This window comes from Ornithodoros turicata, chromosome 2 (assembly GCF_037126465.1).
Source record: "Ornithodoros turicata isolate Travis chromosome 2, ASM3712646v1, whole genome shotgun sequence".
NCBI classification, from domain to species: domain Eukaryota; kingdom Metazoa; phylum Arthropoda; class Arachnida; order Ixodida; family Argasidae; genus Ornithodoros; species Ornithodoros turicata.
In genome coordinates, this window is record NC_088202.1 from 59,907,360 (window position 1) to 59,929,262 (window position 21,903).

The 21,903-nt window shown below is 48.0% G+C and overlaps 1 protein-coding gene across 3 annotated transcripts in view; it reads left to right on the top strand.

The window, feature by feature from the left end:
• Positions 1 to 21,903, top strand: part of LOC135385474 (uncharacterized) — a 531,071-nt gene that overhangs the window by 219,807 nt on the left and 289,361 nt on the right. For all 3 annotated transcript variants that reach the window (XM_064614805.1, XM_064614806.1, XM_064614807.1), the window contains exons 4-5: positions 4,068 to 4,298; positions 14,589 to 14,851. In XM_064614805.1, coding sequence (XP_064470875.1) covers positions 4,068 to 4,298; positions 14,589 to 14,851 — 494 coding nt within the window. The remainder of the gene's footprint in view (positions 1 to 4,067; positions 4,299 to 14,588; positions 14,852 to 21,903) is intronic.

The following is a 21,903-nucleotide window of genomic DNA, read 5'->3' on the forward strand; positions in this document are numbered from 1 at the left end:
CCATCTCCTCTCAACTTTGCTCCTCGCCCACGAAAGCGACATCACCTATTCGCCATATACCATACTTGAAGTAGGAAAATACAGAACACGTATGTGGAACTCCCCGAACTTAACTCAGCACAGAATCAGGCACCAACTGGGCAAAACTTCGGTACAAACTCGAGCACAGCCAATAATTAGTTTAGTTTCGTGCTGACGGCGTTTCGGATTGGATTGGATCGGCGGATTGGATTGGATCGGACTATTTTAGTATCCCGAGAAGCTTTTGAGCCCCCCCCCCCCCACACACACACCCTAGAACCTCTCTGGTTGAATGTATTTCGCCATTAAATCAATCTGATAACTGATGAGATGTTAATGAGAGAATACTAACATGTATATGAATTTTTTTTAAATTAATGCGTTTAAAATTATGCATTTTTTAAAATTCGCCCTGAAGGAGAAGCACTACAGATGTGGAATGTTGGTTAGCCATAATTCGATGGAACATATTTCAGCATTCATACAAAACAATGACGAGGGAAGGTTCTACTCTAGGCTTGATCTATAGGTATGAAAAATTAAGATATAATTCAAACAGGTGGGCACGTGACACATTGCGCGTGACGTGTACCACGGCCTTCACGTATCGCGCGAAGAGCGCCGTGCACGTGTTTTATCACGTGCCCACCTTTTTAAATTTCCCGCCCGCCTTTATGAAGTTCCCGCCACTCGTTAGCTTGTAACGACCGTAACGACGATGAAGCGATTAAGCCCCGTTCCCGTTCGTTCCCGTTGCGGTTTTCGGTAAAGGTAACGGATTTCTTTTTCTTTTTTTCGTTTCGTTTCCTGCGGAATTCGGGTATTTAACGTTTCTCGTTTCCGTTCCCGGTAACCAACCCTAGTTTTATCACCCCAATGCGGTGATGCTATCGGTGGCGGTTGTAAACCGGCGGATGCCACATCTCGCACCAGAGCCATGAGTGATGGAGCGAGTGCAGCACACCTTACTGAGCACTCGCCTCACACGCAGACTGGGCTTGGCTTGGTGCCGGTAACGCCAAACATATTCTGTGTTACGAGGCCTTTCTCAATGTGACCAATATTTTTTTGTCTTTTTTTTTGTCTCCATTAAAAAATATCCGCTCCGGCGTGTGTTTCACAGGCGTCAACAATCGAGACCCCCTCACCGCACCGGACAAGGAAGAAATATGCGTACGCTATTAGGATGCTTCGGAGGCAGCTAGGGACAAAGAGCTGTTGGCCATTTAAACGTGTGTTAGAAATTAATTATTCCGCAGTTCTTCGTCGCGATTGCGCGAGCAGTAGCCTTGCAGTATTGCACTCAACTCCGGAAATTCCGGAATTGTTTCGAGAAACTAACGGAATTATTCCAATTCTCCAATTGCCGAATGGGAAAAATCTCGCAATCCTGGGATTTCTGGATGTCAAAAAGAGACGGAACTCGGCATTTATGGATTGGGGAAATCGCGGATTCCAACACTAACACCTACCACGCAAGACGACGGCAAAGCACGTATTCACGTCAAAACTTGCAGCCGTGTCGCCACCACGGCCCACCCAAATTATCACAAGTGAGTAGCTACGATCTGCATTACGAAGACTTACCCATTTTCTCATTTCCTGGATTACCTTCCTTGCCACAGGACGAGGAGTGGCGTGTACCACGCTATAACTCACTGTCTGATTAGAATACGGTGTACTGAAATAAGAATAAAACCTATACGAGACATTCCTAGTGGACCACCATCGAAGGAGTGTGCGAGCGGTGCGGGTACGCCAAACGTAATCTCTATTATGATAGTAACTGTTGTTGCAGCCAATGCAGGCGCAAAACGCGACGCGTAAAGGGCAACCTCCATGGAGCGAATTTTTTGAACGAAGTTCGCGCGGCAGACTGCCACGCGCGTCCCGCCGCCAGTTGTTCGCCGGCACCAGCTCCATGGAGCGAAAATCCAGCGGACGGTGTCAGGAAGTCATGCTGTGATGTCACTGTTGCCAGGGTATAAGGTGAAAGCTTAGTGAAATCAATTGCTCGAGAAAGTGCATTTAATGTCACAAATTTTGCAACTAAATCCAACAACTGTCTGAAAAGATGCGCCCAGTAACGTACCGAAATGCATATTCACTACTGCGAAAGGAAAACATGTTTCTTGGCAGACAATGCCTCACGTTCTAACGGTGCAGTTTGCGAAACAGCGAGCAGACGACAGCATCCAGTTGCAAGAAGAGGACGATGACGATGATTCACGGGAGCAGACGACCACGTGCAGGCGATCTGGCGTAGATTCGTAGCGGAAGAGCACTTTGATTGGTTCATCTGCAGTTGACGCTTCCGGAATCGCGGACGCTGGACGAAAATATCTGGCATGGGCAGATCGGCGGCGGACGCTCACATTTTTGACGCCTCGCGCAGGGCGTCCGACGCTGAGCGAAGTTCGCAGATTTTTCGCTGTACATTCGCTCCATGGAGGTTGCCCTTAACGCGCGTCACAACGTGACTCACACTCCCTTCGTGGCGCCTGTGGAAAGCCTCGGATTGTCACGTATATTTCAAGGAAATGATTAGAACAAAGGTCAAGGGCAGGTCAAGAATAAGATGGGATAAGAAGAATATACACCACTGAGATCTATTTCAACGGTCCAAATCACGACAGGTGTTTCCAAAATCGGTGTATTTATGTGTGTGGTTAGAAATAAGTACGTGATACAATCGAGATGACCATTTGCATGAGACTCGTGCCTTCGTTTTCATTTCTTTTGATCGCCGAACCGACAACCACCACCAATATGTGATGACGAAGACGTGGTGTGTTCCACCGACACGCGACGATTGCACGATTGCTTCTTTAACGTTCCTTTTCTCTTTGCACTTTCTTTTTGGTTATCATCGTCATTGCTTTATATTGTACTGCATCCACGCCATCTAAAAAGCAAAGTTGCCCACAAAGTGCCATTGATACAAAGTCCTTTCTACATTTCTCTAACGACATCCTCCCACGCCTGAATGACAGATGAACGATTATATTGCTAGATCATCGTACAATGCAATATAGCTTTATGTGTTATCCATGGGGCTACCAGACTTCCCGTTTTGGCCGGAACAGTCCCGTTTAGGTCCAGTCTGCTGACCTGTCTTTTGTGGCACAGTTAAACAAAATGTCCTGTTCTCGTGGATCGCCAATAGTTTCGGAATAATCATGAAGCCAGGAAAGCAAACCCGAAACGATGTTTACTTTTTATGCGCGAATATATTTCAATACACACACAATGAAAAGATTTGCTTCCATGCAACACCATATATTCGTCCGTGCGCTCCTACAATCACGGGTACCTTTTGCGCGGAGATGGGCGCACGGAAACTTCTGAATTGCTGAACTTAACGTGCTTGCAACAAACGGGTTTTGGCGTGGTTGTAGAATCGGCCGGGTGCCGAATTCAATCTCTCCATATTATTTTTTTTTTTTGACTTATCAAGTTATCGTTTTGGCGACCTTTCATGTTTGTTAAAAACTGGCCAAAGAACGTGCTTGCGTTTTCCAGAAGGAATTTGAATTTTTCAGTTTAACTGCTTCTAGCAGCAGAGTTCTTTGGCAAATCTGTGCTTGCTTGTTCCATGGCGCATGGAGTAAAACTAATTCCAGTACATCTGGCCCAGTGCCCTCTCCCCCTCTGCTCTTATTTTCCGCTCCCTACATTCAGTGATATGACCGCTCTCAGTGTACACATTAGTTTACTCCGTACTGTGCGACCCCGGGTAGTTGCTAAAGGCTATGTTGTAGAGCTACATTGTGTATCCGGAGAATATTCTTAGTGAGAGAGCAATTACGTAGAGCAGTATACCGTTATGATTCGCGTAAAATATATGCTTCGAGGTGCAGCAGATCCACTAAACATGGTTGCACCGGCAAGAACCGGCAGGTGCCCAGGAGCGTTTAAGCAGCTGATACGACAAGTTCCATTAAAGTGCTGGAAGTTAGCGAATGTGTTGTGTTCCCTCTTAAGTCCTCGTCTTTATAGCGCTCTGCAGCAATATGATAAACATGGTTGTTTCTGTTGCTATGCAGGACTGCCTGGTGTGCGACACGTGCGGCCTACGTCTGGCTGGCTCCAGCTGGGAAGGCGCCCATCGCTTCCAGAACCGCATCTACTGTGGCCTTCACTATGCCGATGTAACGGGGTTGTCCAGCGGAGAAGAGTTCTTGGCCAAACTACGAGAGTACAAGCGGCAGTCCCTCGGGTGTGCAGAAGCGCGACGCAAAAGCTCCACCACACTTACTTTCCCGGTGCCCGTACAGGTAAGAAACATTTACTCTTCTACGAAGACGACGGCTCTGGTTCATAAACCATGAGTCAACAGAGGACCTGTGGATCTGATTGGGAAAGTTAACACCGCCCTGAACATTCGGAGTTCATTACATGGAAGCTGATATAAGGTCCACATACAAACAGTCTGGTAGGCTTTCTCTGTGCACCATCTTGGTGTCTATGTACCATGATCATTTATTTTGTCGGTTTGCAGACGAATATGACCACCCGATAGCGTTGAAGGGAGGGAACGATCGTTGTCCGGTGTGCGAAGACTAGAACGAACGAAAACCCTTCGCTCAAGGTGTTGAGGCACCAGAAGCATCACAACACATCCAACTAACAATACAGAGAGGAAAGCGTTCAATGCCAACGGAAACGGCTTCCCCAAACGGCTTCACAAACACGACGTCAGGCATTGGCTGTGGTAACATCCAGACTAGAATAATGTTTGTTCAAGCAACAGGCGCACAAGTACTGTCAACAATTGGGGTTGGATATGACGTGCGACGACGGAGAGCAGCACGCAATGAAAAACACATAACCAAGAACATGCCACAGTCGGCCAAAATCAACCGAAATTTTATTACAGCCGCTCTCTCTCTCTCTCTCTCTTTTATCGCTGTCACGGTGAGAAGAAAGTGCAGCTGCGATTAAATTACAGCCCATTCTAACCGCTCGCTGCAGCTCTTCTCCCCCTGTTAGCGGCGTCAGGGACCTGCCGTCACGAGTCATAAATGCGACTCTGCAAGATCGAAATTCGAAGTCGCATAGACTGACAGCACCATCATTTATCTTGACATCCATTTTGATCTTGACACATACGTATGTTGTCTTTGCTCGGTCGATATGAAAAGGATGACAGTCCTCATAAAAATCCACTGTCTCGGAATTTAACATACGTGGAAGACTTCGGGTGCGATGAATCTCGTAGATGGGTGGATTCTTCACGCGTGATGCATCTCATATACCCGGTACTTTCCTTGTTCGCGTGACGAGAGCAATGGAACGAAATGTAAAACCGCGAACGCAAGCAGCGGTTATCCGACGATGGGATGTGTCAACTTACGCCTAATTTTTCTACCTCGCACGCCATTGTGCTGTTTTAAAGCGTAACTCTACAGTGTCAACAACCGTGTCCATTCACCCGTGACTTTATAGGGCCAACCACCACGTGAGGTGGTCATATGGCCAAGTGACAGACTTATAATGCTATAATAATTCAAGACGTTTGACACAATGCCCAAAGTCGATTATTTTTTGGGTTTGTAAGAAGGTGGTTCAATACATAGCCTTCAAACTTCGTATTCTTGCTTCTGGTGGTAGTATACGGGCCTTCTACTCTGTATGTTGTGTTTTGCGACATACGCGTGGCACGTGCAAGAACGAGACAACTGATCAAAAACGGTTGTCCCGCTTCAGTTTTGCGCCAGGAGGAGCAATCCTTGGTGATCCATGCCCATGAGTGAATGGGTTTCACCTATTTTTATCCACCATCGGATGAAAGCACAGTTTGGTAATGCCTCCATATCGCTGCAGCAAGTGTATGGATGGGCGCGTCTTTGTAAAAGGTGACCCGAGGGCTGCAACGTCAAAATCCTCAGAAGTCGCCGACGCACCACGAGAAAGTAGCCAAAACTAGCCAATTTCCCTTGCATGTAGCCAATTTTGTAGGCAGTGGTGCGCAGGCATTATACGTGTATATTGAATGAAGTGCTATTTAATGAGTGCTAAAACGCCAGCACACAAACAAAACAGTCCGAAGGACATCGTACCTACTGAGAAAAGGCCAATCGCCAATGGAAACAGTGATGCACGCACTGTGCGTGCTTCGGCATCATGTGGTACACAATGAAGACAACCTTGATTTAGGTGCACATGAGCCTCAAATGTAGCGCGAACAAGTATCCACAAAAGTAGCCAGAAAATAGTCAAGTCCTCATTGCCCAAGTTTCGGCTCCAGGACAGTCAGAAAGTAGCCAAATGTGGCAACCCTGGGTGAGACGAACGTGCTCGACTTGCCACGACATGGCCGTCCACACACTGCCGTAACGCACGGTAGGAATTGTTGGGCTGTTGGTGCCGCAGATGATCTTACTCGACAAGCCAGACGCATCACTTCCAAAGAGCTGGGCGAGTTATTGATTGGGAGTGCAGAGTTAGCTGGTTTCATCATGGGAGAATCTGCAGTGTGCAAAGGTGTCTAAGGCAGGTGTCTGTGCAGGTGCAAAGGTGTGCAAAGGTGTGCAAAGATTCCCAGCTGCTTTACAAATGAAATGAAGCGACGCTGTGTCGTCGTATATGAAGCGCTTCTCATACGCTATGAGGAGGATGGCGAGGGATTTTTGAGCCGCATAGTCACTAGTGACGAAAGCTACGTGCTTGACTTTGGTCCAGAGACGAAAAGGGCAAGCGGTTCCGTGCGCCCAAAAATAGAGTAACGTCGTTTTGGACAGCAGATGAAACGGATCCAAGTGCATTCTCCTACCCGATTTGTGGAAATTGGGAGACATAAGCGTTTTAAAAATGAACATTGATGTTAATGGACAATAAAAGCTGCACGTCATTCAATGAGCGCACGCCATTAAAAAAAAGCGATTACATTCACTGCTCCCGTTGTATAGAGTGGTTGCGTCTGTTCCTTTCGTTCCACACTCTCTCTCTCTCTCTTTTATTCAGTGGAGCACAGGCAATGCGACAAGATTAAGAAGTTGTTCTCCGAGTTCCTGCTACCTTTAGCGTATTTCTTGCAGATAGGTTGGAAAAAATGGTACCCACGTTCTTTTCTAAAAGCAGAGCTTTCCTATACAGAGCCGATTACACAGCAGAGAATACAGAGCTTTTCTATTAGATAGTAGTGAAAAAAATGGCGCATTACCTTCTCTATTCGTACCAATGAAATAAAATGCATCTAAAAGCTTTAAACTGAGCTTACTAACCTGCTCTGCAGCGAACTAGTGCAGCGAGTGATATCGCTCTTATGTTACTCATTGAATGCTGTGCAGATTTTATTATCTATTAACACATGAAAAAGAAGAAAAAACCTAGGTCTCCCAATTTCAAGAAATCGGGAGAGCGAATGGTAACACTGGGTCGGCTGTGATGTGTTTCATCAGTTATCCGCATCCACGTCCCTGTACTTTTGGGCGTGCAGGGGGACCATTTTTTCCTACACCCATTGGCGACACAGCTCGTCACCGAAACCGAAGAACATTCGAAGTCAGGCAAGTGTTGGGGAACGTCCTCGTGACGCTTTTTTTTTAATCATAAAGGGGCATTTGCTGAACATTTCATGTTGAGGGGGCATAGTGAATAATATTGAGATCTGCTAGTGACATATATGACGCCCGCTATAAGAACAAAATACCGTGGACTGCTCAGCAAGGGAGTTCTCCAATATGGTAATCCTCATGAGGCAATTGATGTACTGTGGCTGGAACATATATAGACAAATTCATACTTCATACTTTCATCATGGTGTAGAGGCTATGAAAGACGAGTGAGCCCTACTATGTATGACGGTTTAATGACAGGGAATGGCGATGCAGTCGAAAACGAAACCTCGCGCCGCGGGGGCAGGTGCGCAGGAGGTATTGATGGTGATGACTCGTGTGCTGAAGATGCGGTGATCTCTATATGGAGAGCAGACGTCCAAGGACTTGACGAGGGGCAGATGATACCGAGCTGCAGCATAGGGTCAAATTCGTGCGTGGCGATGCGGAGGCGTTCAGGAGCAAGGCGTCGAGGACGAGCGTTCACGGGAGGGCCGCGGGTCACGATGTGGTGAGTGACGGCATGCTTGGGTGGACAGTCAGAATGGGTCGGCCTCGTGATTGATTCAAACTCCCTGAACAGGTTGGCGTACACGGGGGAATCGGGTAGTCTTACGGTGGGCGAAATGACGGGGACGGATGATGGAACACCGCAGACGTGTAGGGAGGTGGTATTGTCTATCAAACGTGAGCGACGCATGTCCACCATCAGATCGAAGTGCGTAAGAAAGTCGGCCCCTAGGATTGCGTAAGGAAGCTCCGCCACGGCGAAAATCCAACGGAAGGCGCGACGCAGCCCAAGGTTCAACGTGGCGCATCTATGGCCGTAGGTGGCAATCTTGGACTTGTTGACCGCCTGAAGGGTATAGTCGGCTCTGCGGTGCCCCTTCTCAGCGGGGGTGGGGGGAAGGATGCTGATTGCGGCTCTAGTGTCGAGCAGGAATCGACAACCGGAGGTGCGGTCGGTCACGAAAAAGAGGCGGCTGCTACTTCCCCCAGCCGCCAAGCGAAGGCGAGCGTGGGCGTCTGCGGGATGGGGTACGCCGCCGAAGAAAAGCGTTGCGGCGGGGACCTCGGGGAGGTTGGATGGCGGCCACACGTTCCGCCAAAACGGCAACAGTGCTCTGGAGTTGGCGGAGAGAGGCCGTTAGCATGGCGATAGTGGGATGGGAAAAGATGCGGCGGTGGTCGAGCTAAGATTCGCAACAGCACCCGGTACCGGGTGACCTGCGAGGTCCAAAATGCGATCTGCCATCTTCGCTTGGTCGTCGAGGGAGGCATCCTTGGTCGAGGCGAGGATCATTCTGATGTTCTGAGGCAGTCGCTGCAGGAAGAGCTCGCAGGGGAGGGTGTCTTCGGCGGTGGGGTTACCAGCGAGCTCACGCATCTGGCGTAAGAGCTGAGTGGGGCGGCGGTCGCCAAGCTCTTCTGATGTAAGGAGCTGCCGAATGCGGTTTTCCGAGGACAGAGCCGTGCGTCGAATGAGCTCGTCGCGTAAGGTATCGTACGGGTGCTCAGCGTGAGGCCGAATGATAAGATCGCGGACCTCCGCCGCGGCCTCGGGCGGCAGGTGGGCGAGGATGTACCCGAACTTGGAGAGCTGCGAAGTGATGCGACGGCCGGCGAAAAGAACTTCAACCTGAGCGAACCATAGCTGCGGGTCGGAGACCGAAAATAGCGGGAGGCGCAGCGGGGAGAGGGAGGCTTCGACCGCTGGAGCGGGGGTCGCCGCCGGTGGAGCGGGGTGGTCACCGGTGGAGGCCATGGCGTTGACGGCAGGAGAGAGAGCGGCGCAGGTGTTGAAGGTAGAACGTCTCGGGTCACCAGTTGTAGAGGCTATGAAAGAGACGAGTGAGCTCTACGATGTATGACGGTTTAATGACAGGGAATGGCGATGCAGTCGAGAACGAAACCTCGTGCCGCGGGGGCAGGTGCGCAGGAGGTACTGATGGTGATGACTCGTGTGCTGAAGATGCGGTGATCGCTACAATGGTAATGCTCGCCTGCATACGTCTCGTATGACTACTTCGACCATTTGCGACCTTCTACTTGACTGCCTTCCACATCCCCCGTATTCACCTGAACTCGCGCCATCGGACTCCCACATTTTTTGCCGTCTCAAGGAGGATCTTGGCGGCTGTAGGTTTGCATCCGACGAAGACGTGAAAGAGGCGGTGCATGAATGGCCCCTGCGCACCGACCCAGAAGACTTCCTCTCTGCCGAAATAGACCACTACCCAGGAAAAGTCACCGTGACGTAATCATGACTCTAGTAGACATAGAACCGCACAGACATAGACATGCACGGAGAACGTCGCCGTTTCACTGAGCCGAATTCCTTCACATAGTTCACGGGTCCCTTCATTCTATTTGGTGCACACAGATTAGTCCACATTTTTAGTCACCTTGGTGTTTTCATTAGCATGCGCTCCGCGTTTAGAGTCCACCACGGAAACAAAAGAAGTTCCGACACATCTGCGTGGTCATCATAGCTATCATGCCAGGCTGCATCGTCTCGAAAGTCAATGTAGTGATCCTGTTTGGAATGTGGTTTGTTAGTACGACCCAGTTCACGCTAGCTTTATGGAGAAACACTATATGCACTCCGAGCAGAGGTAGGGAAATTACTTTGGTTTTGTAATACATTACCATTACTGATTACCTTTTTAGAAGTACAACAACAACAACAAATAAATCATGACTATGGCCTGGGGTGATTCACCGCTTGAGAGCAGTACACTACCCCATTACACGAGAAACATGAGATGTGAAATATGAAAATGAAGTTATGTGCAAGTACAACTCTTGAACTCCCGTCCTCTGGGTGCGCAACGCTACGTCACACAAAAGGAAGAAGCACATGAAAGAAGCGCTAATGGTCCTTGAGATGCAGGGGAGGACCCTACAGCGTCTGGAGCAGGCCGGTAGCCAAGAGGAACTCCAAGAACATCAGAAGACCTCGACGGTGTTGCACATGGCTCTGACATGGGCCAAGAATTGCACCCAGGTTGAACGTCTGTCGGCTAGCACCACTCAGCTGAGCACAGAGTTGCCGCCTCTCCGTTTCATAGAGCTTACATTCTATTAGGACGTGCTCAATGTTCGCTATGACGCCACATTTGGAGCATAGGCAGCTGTCACAGTATCCGATTCGGCACTTGAATTGGGGAGTGAAGGCTACGTTGAGACGAAGCCTGTGCAGGAGGGACGTAAACTAGCGTGGTAAACGGTCAGGAACTGAGAAGGACATAGTGGGATCCACCGAATACATGAGGGACTTGTCAGTGATGTCCCGACTCCACTGCTGACGAGCTAGTGGCTGAATGAGCTCATTCAGAAGTGATCTCCTGTCTCCTCTTGATAACACCGTTGGTACAACAGTCCGAGACTGTTGGGCAGCCGTTGCCGCTCTGTCGGCTTCTTCGTTTCCGCTCAAACCACAGTCACCCGGCACCCACTACAGGGATATATGATGACCGTGATCGCTTAGACGCTAAACCTGATGGAGTGACAACTGGGGCGAGCGATCCCCGTATTCCCATGTTGGCTATACATTGAAGAGCAGCCTTTGAATCTGAGTAGATGACCCAGGCCCGCGGATCGTCACGGGACGTCTTACGTAGAAACAACAGGATAGCATATAGCTCAGCCGATGTTGATGACGTGCGGTGTGAGAGACGGTATCCATGTGATACACCGTCAATTGGAATAACAAATGCAGACGATGAACATTCATGACTGAGGATCCGTCCGTGAAAACAGCAGTGTGGTCCGAATATCGACTGTGCATCATATCCGCTGCAAGCTGTTTCAGAACTGATGTAGGCACTTGGTTTCGTTTGACATTAAGACCAGGAATTGACAATGCGATCGATGGTACTGGAAGCGACCACGGAGGCGTCGTGGACACCACTGATCTTGCAGAAAACGGGGGAACCTTAGGTTTCACTTCCATGAAACAGTTGTATGCGTTACATTGCTTCCGGCGACAAACCTTTGCTATTAGTGGATGGCGGCGGTGGTGTGCTCTGAGGCGCAAGTAATGGCGAATGGTCTCTCTCTGCCGTAAGACTTCAATGGGTATTTCGCGGGCTTCTGCTGTCACCAGAAGTAATGCAGTACGTTACTCATTACTTTTTGTATTTAGTAATGCATTACCAATGACATTACTTTCATCAAGTAATGTTATTATTCTGACATTACATTATCCCAGAAGTCTCTAATAAAGCCCTGCATTATAGGTATCAGTGACCCTAATATTCCTCAAATCGATGAAAGTGAATTTTTGCAAATATGCATAAGGTACAAATGCTACACAATAGTATATGATTTATTGCATCGCAGAGATAGTTGGTGCTCAGTGCAAGACAAAAGCTTGTTACTTGTTGCAGGCGTAGAGTTTCTTCTTTTCTTTTTTTTTTTTTGTTCATTCTCCTATGACTGAAAAGCGTTAAAGGAGAAAAAGGGTGATGCCACCATCTGAACGGGATTTGGCCTGCCAGAGAGGCCTACTTACGAAGGTGGTTCCATAAATTTCCGGCCCGAGGTAGAAAATGCGCGCGAATTTGAAAATGCGATTAAGGACGCGTGACGCCATTTGTTGGAGGGCCGGAGCACCACCCTCAACCCTCTCCATGCTTTTGGCGGTTGTTGAGCGGCATTTCAAACAGCCAGGGTGCACTCTTTAGTTAAAATGGAAAAAATCGAGTACCGCGCTGTGATAAAATTCTTGACAAAAGTAGCAAAAGGTGCAAGAGGCAGTTTTCCAGCATTTCGCCTACAGAAATTAAAGCGCGACAACGTGTACAGGGAAGCCTCTCTGTCGTACACAACGGTAAAAGACTGGGCTAAGCAGTTTCGACTGGGGCGAGAGTCCATTGAAGATGATCCACGCGATGGTCGTCCAGTGTAAGTTGTGACACAAGAAAATGTGTATCTTGTCAAGGAGGAAGTGCTGAGCGACAGGCGTCTGAAGGTGAAGGAAATCTCAGAAAGGCTGGGGCTTTCCAAAACAACCGTTTTTCGTATCATCGGCGAGGGCCTTCACATGGAAAAGGTCAGTGCGAGATGGGTGCCACGACTTCTCTCGTCAGTCCAACAGCAACGGCGCGTCGTCTGTGCCAAAGAGTTTTTGGAGCTCTGTCAAGAGAACGAAGAAGAAATATTAAAGTCAATTGTCACAGGAGATGAGACTATGGTGCTCTACTATGATCCCTTTTCCAAAAAGGAGTCGATGGAATGGCGCAAACCAGGAGAAGCACCACCAAGAAAAGCCAAGGCCACACAATCCACAAAGAAGATCATGGCAACAATATTTTGGGATTGTCACGGGATCCTCCTCAGAGAGGAGACCACACAGAGGAGAGAGGAACAGAAAGAGAGGAACACCACAGTGAATGCGACTTATTATGCTTCACACCTGCACCGACTACCAAACGCCATCAAGGAAAAGAGGCCGCAGGTTCAGTGGAGGTGTCCGGTTGCTCCAGGACAATGCCCCTGTCCACACGGCTTCTGTTGCCAAGGCTGCACTGAAGGAGTGCGGCTTCGAAGAAATCCACCACCCACCCTACAGTCCAGACTTGGCACCGAGTGACTACTTCCTGTTCTCAAACATGAAGAGGGATCTCACAGGACGGATATTTCAAAACGATAGTGAGGTGCAAGAGACAGTTTTCCAGCATTTAGAGAAAAAACCTCGGACTATTTTTTCAAGGGTATAAGAATGCTGGTTGAAAGGTGTCAAAAGTGCACCGAAGTTAAGGGTGACTATGTGGAAAAGTGATACACTTGTTTCGTCTCTATGACTATTAAAAGTTGGTCGGGCCGGAAACTTATGGAACCACCCTCGTAGAACATTCAATCCAAGTAATAAGTAATGCCATGACGCATTAGTTGGTCACAATGTAATGCATTACAATTACTCATTACCTGTTCCCAAATCATAATGCATTAAGATGACTCATTACCCAAATGTAATGCATTACTTAGTAGTACATTAGCCCCACCTCTGCCTCGCACATAATACACTGGTAGTGTACCAGCGGCGTGACCGAGCGGGTAAAAAAGCGTCCGCTCGCTGGTGGCAGCCAAGCTCGTGCTGAAGCCTGCGAGGTGGCGGGTTCGAATGCTACCACCGGCTGTGCTCTCTGGGGTTTCCCGGGTTTTCCGACAGACTTTCCGGACGAATATCGGCACTTTTCCCCCTGAAGTCGGCCCAGGACGCATACTAACTCTCCTGTCTCTCTACTGGTTCCTGCTGTCCTCTCTGCATCTGTCGACGTCCGTACGCCGCTCATAGCCACGGTTGTCTCACGGCGCTAATGCAAAAAAAGATGCACTGGTTCGAAATGTTACACATGTGTTATAATTAGTGAACTGAGCAATACTGGATCCACGAGACATTACTAATACGACTTCACTGGGCATCTATGCTACTTCTAACATATTTTTTTATCTCGTCATATTAACTTACCACCCTCAGGAAGAGTCACGCAACTTATCTCCTTCGTGAAGCGCGCATTTCCTGAGAAAATTAGTTCACAAGACTGAGCGCAGCGGCGGCAATCTCTCCCACCTCCTTCTGGCGGGTTGTGACGTCAGCTCATCGCGCACTTTTATTGGCTGCCGAGAATCATTTGCTAGAGCGCGGTCGATTGCTTTGTGTCAAACGCTGGACTATTGCGGCGCCACACATAACCGCCAAAAAGAAGAAAGGGAAAAGAATGCGCGGCGCCTTAGTATTGGACAGAAGAGACGTGACGTCGCAGAGCTGTAGCCGAAGAAGCAGCTTTTCTAACCCACGAGGTTGAAAGCCCTCTTGCGTACTAGAATGGCGCCTTGCACTCGCACTTTTTTTTGCGAATTTGTATCTCAGGCCTTGTAATCCTAATTTGTACTACTCCTGACATTATTTTTTAGCCCTTCTATGTCCCTTTAAATAGATAGTGCTGATCTGAAAGGGAATTCAACATAGCCCATCCTATTTTTCTTTTCTGTCTCTCTTAGTCTTGCCCGGGCCAGCAGTGCGAACGTTATCCGCACAGTATCAAAGCCGCCCCAGGCTACTGGATCGAATGTTCGGGGCCCGGCAAAGTGGAGGAAGGTGATGAGATGCCCGTAGCGCTAGAACTGGTGTCCCGAGATGAGGACACCTACGAGCGCTACTTTTACGGCACCGAACACTGGAACTATTTCACCAACGACGAGGCGTTGGGGCCAGTCATCATGAGCCTAAAGCAAGAGAACATCAACAGCAGAGACCAGTTCCGGTGAGTCATCAAACATTTCACGTTGCTACGTAGTCTCCGTAGTCTGATTGTCTTTCGTAGTGCCTGAAAAAGACAACGCGTCTCCGTACTTGTGAGTGTGTCGACGGTGCTCGGGTTCATCTCATGCACGTGCACGGTGCTGGTCATATTTTCTAAAATCTGTCTTCGGTGTTGTAGGCAGGTGTACCCTTTTAATGTTGTACTGGGGTAGTTTCCGTCGAGGGTGACCGCCAAAAATCGCGAGTCAAAAGCCGCGACAGACAGGATCGCGAGTCAACAACCGCGATTTTCAAAAACCGCGAGTAGCAAAAACCGCGACAGGTAGAAACCGCGAGACTCAAAAACAGCGATAGGCAAAAAAGGCGACGTCAAAGATAGCGAGAGCCAAAACCGCGATAGGCAGAAACCGCGATGGGGAAAACCCGCGAGCAAACCTGCATAGAATGGAAGAGGGTACTTTTTGAGCACGCCGGTGCTGGCTGGCAGTGTTTCAGAGCTTTGACAAGACTTGAAATATGTTGGTTTCCACCGGACGGCGATATTACTCGTTCAAATACAGACATGGAAGAGCTTGAGAACTGCACACACTCATTCCCTGCCCGCGTCAGCTATCACGTTCACTGTAGGAACTGATCCACGAAGCCTCCCGAGGTGGATGGAAGTAGATTGACCACTTCGAAAGCTGCAGTTTAAAGTAGCACAGAAGTCATTTTTAATAGCCTGCTTTCTTCCTATAAAATTATTAATTAGGCCAGTAAGATGCGTCATGAGAAGTAATTCACGCCACTGTGTAATTATTATCGCAGAAATTGAATTAAAATACGCCGCAAAAAGCGACCGGTGTGTGCAACGGTGGAGGAGAGCAGTACCAGCCTGTGATTTGTATTACATACAATTAGCAGTACGCACCTGTGCACGACGTTGTAGCCGCGTTCGATATCCTACTGGACTCACAGTTCCTCCAGGACAATGAGCCTCACCTTACTCCCGCAATCAACTATGTGGAGGACACATGAATATAGGACGTGTCACTCGAGGGGGCGTAAGACGCTCTGGCCTGTTTCCGATCGAGCATCGGAATTGCTACGACGCCTTTTTACCTGGTCTGCCTTGCACGAACAATGCTGTGGAAGGGTGGCACTCCAGGTTGAGTCACCTCGTCGGATGTAGCCACCCTAACACATGGACGTTCATAAAGTGCCTGAAAGATCAACAGACCCTCACCGAGGCTAAAATTGAGACCTGCTTAGCCGGTAGTAACCCTCCGCTCAGCAAGAAGGTATACAGGGACACGGCTCAGCGCATCAAAAGGATTGTTGAAGACTATCACAACCGCAACACTGATGACTTCCTGCGAGCAATAGCTCATAATTTCGAACTGCAAGTATAAGTTCGAAGTTGCTAAGGTTTCCCTGACAGAGCGAATGGGCGCGGACGAAAGACGGCAATCTCTGAGAGCTCAAACACCACAAAATAAGAATACAATAAATAAGCCGTGCCGTTCAGCAACAAACTTGCATGTTGTCATCGATAGAGTCCTGCGCTGGTCAGAAGTTATTGACGATTGCCTACTTTCGATGTTCAATCCGCATGCCACAGTTGGTCCACGACGAGTCATGCGGGCCTCGAAATCATGTCGGCATACGTATAGAGAAAACCCCTACCTACGAGTACGCGTCCAATACGTCTGTAGACGAATATAGGGTCCTGTTGTAGGTATTCTAGAGGGGAAACAAAAAAAAAGGACGGAGGGAGAAAGAGAGAAGGGGGCGGAAGAAATAAATAAATAACAACGGCAAATATACATGAAATGCAGTCACTATATAATCACTTTATAGAGTGACTATAGGCACAGCCTCCTATGTACGTATGGGTTTTTTAATAATAATGGTAATCGTACCGTGATGTTACACGTAAGGTTTGTCTGTGCAGTGTGGCGACATGTTGCACGTGCCGCAGGGTAGGACTGCGGATAATTGTGACCACCTGGGGCTCTTTCGGCATGCCCCGGAAATCTCCGACATACGGTGCTGGAAGCAATGTTTACCGCCCCCCGCGGTAAAAGCTGTCCCGTTTTTAGTCGCGGTCTTCGGCTGTCGCGTTTTTTTTTTTTTTGCCTCTCGCTGTTTTCCCCTACTCGCGGTTTTTGGTGTCGCGGTATTTGTTTGTCGCTGATGCTGCCTATCGCGATTTTTGTCTATCGCGATTTTTGGATCTCGCGGTTTTTGACTCGCGGTTGTTGCTGTCGCGGTTTTTCACTCGAGCAGCGTAATGTATTATTTAGAGTCCTACTTCAAGTGTGGGAATTTGTGCGAGTGCGTATCTACTATCTAGCACGTCCATGTGCGCTGATCATACTCCGCATCCTCTCCGTATGAGAGTCGCCGACGCAACGCACACACTGCCGTCATCGATACAAAGAGCAGTTGGGGAAGCAAACCCAGCAGCACACGATAAAGAGACTGAGGGTGAAACCAAGGGGGGGGGGGGGGGGGCGATCACTTGAGCTGGGAAATTGCATTCTGGCGTACAGAAGAGCATGACGCCGACAAACAGTACGGAAGACAGGAGGGGGATATGTAAAGACAAGAGAATTGGAGGAGTCGGTTGAGGTGACGCGACTATCAAGTGCTCTGGATAGGCTGTTGGGGCGATGTGGTGATGGGGCAACGGCGGGACACTCTCGACGAAAGTACTACTAAACGAAGCATGTATTCCTGGTTAATACGTCCTCGTTCGACACCCTGAGGTGATGTGACTTGATATCCCCGTTAGCTGCGACGCAGCACATCTGTAGGTTGCTTTGAAACAGCGCTGCACAGAACCAGGAGATCTGCGATGACAGAAGTTACTTCCGACAGACTCCGTCGATAAAAGTTTCGATTTACTTTACTTGAATACGTAACAAATTGTGCACTGATAGAGGCTTTTCCCTCGACCTTTGTTCCAACATCAACCCACCCCTCACTTCTATCACAATTATTTATCTTCCTTTCTCGCTGTAGTTCTCTGTGTGGTCTGGTTGAGCAAATATTTAGACCTCAGAAGAAGATGACGAACGTTTTGTAAAGATACACAATGTATCTGATAGAACAGGTACAATTGTTTTTCTAGGAATTTGCTAGGGCACACTTACTCTGAGCCTGGAGTGCATGAAACATATCAGCAAGATGCTGTTGGGGTGAACTGCGAAATGTTGCGTCGGCATAAAATTACGATTTGGGAAACCCGCAATGGAGTCTCCATTCCCTTCTTTTTTAACTGTTTTTTAAACGTGCGTTTTTTAATATTGATTAACATCGCAAAAGCGTGACTGAAAAGCGAGACCGAGAAGGGATAACTGGGAAGATCGTGAGAAATTACGTCACCTTCTCTGACAGCAAACGTCTGATACAGTGGCGTCTGCTACACCCGTTCGTTCCTGCGACATCCTCGCCAGCTGGTGCGCTCCAACACGTATACTCTCCTCCCTTGAGACATGTCGCGCAATCATGTAGCAGGACAGTTGCAGCGTCCTCGCTATCCATGCGCTGTGTCAGTGCGACTACTGCATCACTAAGGGCAGGACTTTCTCCAGGCATTTCTTCAGTGATGGAAAATTGTGCCAAATCCTGTACGTCGCGAAGCAATGGCGAGAACAGCAGTGCTAACATGGAAGAAAGGGCGAACATTGGGGAACAGTGGGACCAAGACTGCACAGAACCGGAAGCCCATGATGACGTGTCCACCATGTGTAAAACGACGTTTCTATACGCGCTATATTTCTCTGTACATAGAAAACATAACGCACGTTTATTAATACCCACGCACTGGACCCTCGCTTCACCAACGCATGTTGTCAAATAATTTTCAATTATTTCCAAACTAACGTAAAAATGAAAGATGAAAGTCACTGAAAAGGTTAGCCAGCTGTAGGACTCGAACCCACATCTTCTGTATTACCTACAGCTGGCTAACCTTTTCAGTAACTTTCATCTTTCATCGTTAATTTCTTAGGCCACTTGAGGCCTTGTTTGTGATTGTCCCTTCTATGTTGTTCCAGCCTCAGAACATTAGTTCTCTCATGTAACGTAAAAAGGCATTCTACATGTGACGATTTTGACGGTCATGCCAGAAGTGAAGGACGAAGTCACCAGGGTATAGGGCGAACTTCTTTTCAAGGAAAGCCACAAACGCAAAACACTGCAATCGATTTCAGTAGGATCCTGTTATTCTCACTCTCCCTCTGCAACTTTTGCACGTGCAACGGCACGATAGTCGGTCCAAATATTAATTTTACATACCTGAGACAATATGCCGAAATCTCGGCTCACGGCACACCGTATTTAACTTCCCTCGAGGAAGACGGCGCGTCTTAGCTACTTGAACCCTGCCGCCAAGTAGCTGACATTCTCGGTCGGGTTCCTACCCGCAACCTTGGGATCAGTAGGCGGAGACGTTACCAAATGATTCACCGAGGCCGGTAGAATAGTGAAGTGGTGGCTAAGAACCAGTTGCCACTTTTTCAATGACATCGGTAATGACTCCAATGAATAATCTGTGAAGATGCCTTCAAGAGCTACTCTAGGTGCCCGCTGCGTCATAAGCATATGCTGAACAAACAATGGGATAGTCATGCAAGACCAGGAAGCCGCTGTGCTAACATAGGAATTGTGCAATCTGCACAGTGGACATATCAAAAGTAACGTCTCCTAATCGATTTCAGGCAAAAGAGAATAGATCAATATATTTAGTCTGAAATGTCTCTCCTGGGGACTACAGTACCGTTCCAGGCTATTCAACGTCTTTCACCGATCTGAAATCACCCCCGAGGCAGCAGTCCAATACGTCCGTTGTGATTTCCCAGCAGAATAATTCTATTTCGTTTTGCAATCAAATGGACCATCAGTGATACATTGGGACCAACCGACCATTCACAAATTGACTTCTTCTCTCGGCTTTCATTGTCACGAGCTCTCTGCTTTAACTGAACAATAACCTATCTTGTGTTTTGGAAATAAAGTACTTCACGTGAATCTTTTCTATCACTCCGCCTTGGGTTCTTCCGGTGGGCTCTATCGCTTTCAGACCCAGGGCTGAAGAGAAAAATGTAACATGGCAGCACATGTGTGTTTACTGTGTTCACCCACACCATGAGGAGCGACCGCTTCCTGCATTTCGCAGGTCAGTATTTATACAGGGTGTCCCAGACAACGTGTAATTGAATTATAATAAAGAAACTACACCACCTAGAATCATGCGGTCAACGGCATTTGTTCTTACTAGGTTTTTGCCACCTCCTCATGTGAATGTCGTGTAACGTAAGTTTAATTATGTAAATTTTTGCGAACTGAAGTCGGAAATTTGCCAAGTAAAGCTCACTTTTTTACCCCACCAATGTGAAGAGCGTGTCTAATTCACTCAAATTAATGATAAGAGACGTTGATATTCAAGGGCTATCCCATCAGGAAAAATAGCCGAACATCACGCTCTACGGAGGTAGCGCGCGACAAATTTTTCAGCGCAATCTTTGTCAGTCCGACGAAAGGAGGTTGGAAGCCCAGCCCACACCCGCAATGCAGGAAGAGATAACGCAGGTATGGCTTATCGCGTCCAACTTTCGCGAGGATCGCAGTTTCCCTCCCCCAATTTCAGGAACTGTCACTTTTTCTACTATCACTCTGTGGGCTGGGTTTGGAACCTCCTTTCGTTGAACTGAGAGCGATTGCGCTCAAAAAGTCGTCGCGCGTTCTGGTTCGGTGCTACGAAAAGCATGATGTTCGGCTATTTTTTCTGATGGGATAGCCCTTGAATATCCCCGTCAATTATCATTAATTTGAGTGACTTAGACACGCTCTTCACATTGGTGGGGTAAAAAAGTGACCTTTACTTGGCAAGTTTCCGACTTCAGTTCGCAAAAATTTACATAATTAAACTTACGTTACACGACATTCACATGAGGAGGTGACAAAAACCTAGTAAGAACAAATGCCGTTGACCGCATGATTCTAGGTGGTGTAGTTTTTTTTATTATAATTCAATGACACGTTTTCTGGGACACCCTGTAGACGGCTCATCCGCTGAAGTGAGCTCATTTAGGCTGACACAAGGACGTGCAGTTCCACGTTTGCTGTCAAACTAATGATTTGACTGCAATTAGCGATTAGCTGTCGAATGAGCGATTTCTCTTTGCGAAATTACTGTCCAGCGTAATATGCATAATGACGCAAAAATAAATAAATAAACAAGGGCATTGGTCCAACTCTATTTTGGCTCTCTTTAGCGCTGATATATTTGGGGCAGTTGGTAACATTCGTCGTGTTCGTCTTCCTAATAACACAATAAGTCCAGGGAGTGAAGCACTCTTTGGAATAAAGAGATTGACAAAGAAGAATAAAGAGCTCGATTCCCTGGAGTTGTTGTGTTCTCACTACTACCAGACTGGACTGTGTATTTTTTTCCTTTATCGCTCAAGTGTTCGTCTTAACCTGTGTTTGTCCCCAGTTCTATTTGCTGCGCCTTGTCTACGCCCTCATTAGCGAAGCTGACGTACTAACTTACCTTGATCATGTATTTAGAGCCAGATTTCCAGCGCCCTGAACAAGAAAAGCTCCATCATGCAATCACAGTCAGCACGTGTCGCGGAATGGTCATCTTTCCCAATCATGGCGCAGCCTAGCGACTCTTCGGTGAACTTCGGTTCTCTTCCCAGTGTGAAGTGTTCCGTCCGAATCGGGTGCGTAAAGCGCCATCTGTTGAGTGCAGGCAGAATGTTCCGTGGTGCCTTCAGGGTCACAGGATTGATAAGGCTGACGTTCTTTGAAAGTGCTGTGAGAATTGCACGGCGAGGAGATGAAAGTCTACTAAAGGACGCCGACACTGTCGGATCCGAGTTTGATGGTTTCGAGCAAACATTGCGTCATAGATAGCAGTGAGTTTTAGTATATCGTACGCTATCGCCTTTGCGTACGTCAGGGATAGCGTTGGTGGTTCTGCGCACGCGCAGAACCTAAAGAGAGTTTTGCGCATTGCGCAGAGCCACCACGCTATGCCTTACGTACGCAAAGGTGACA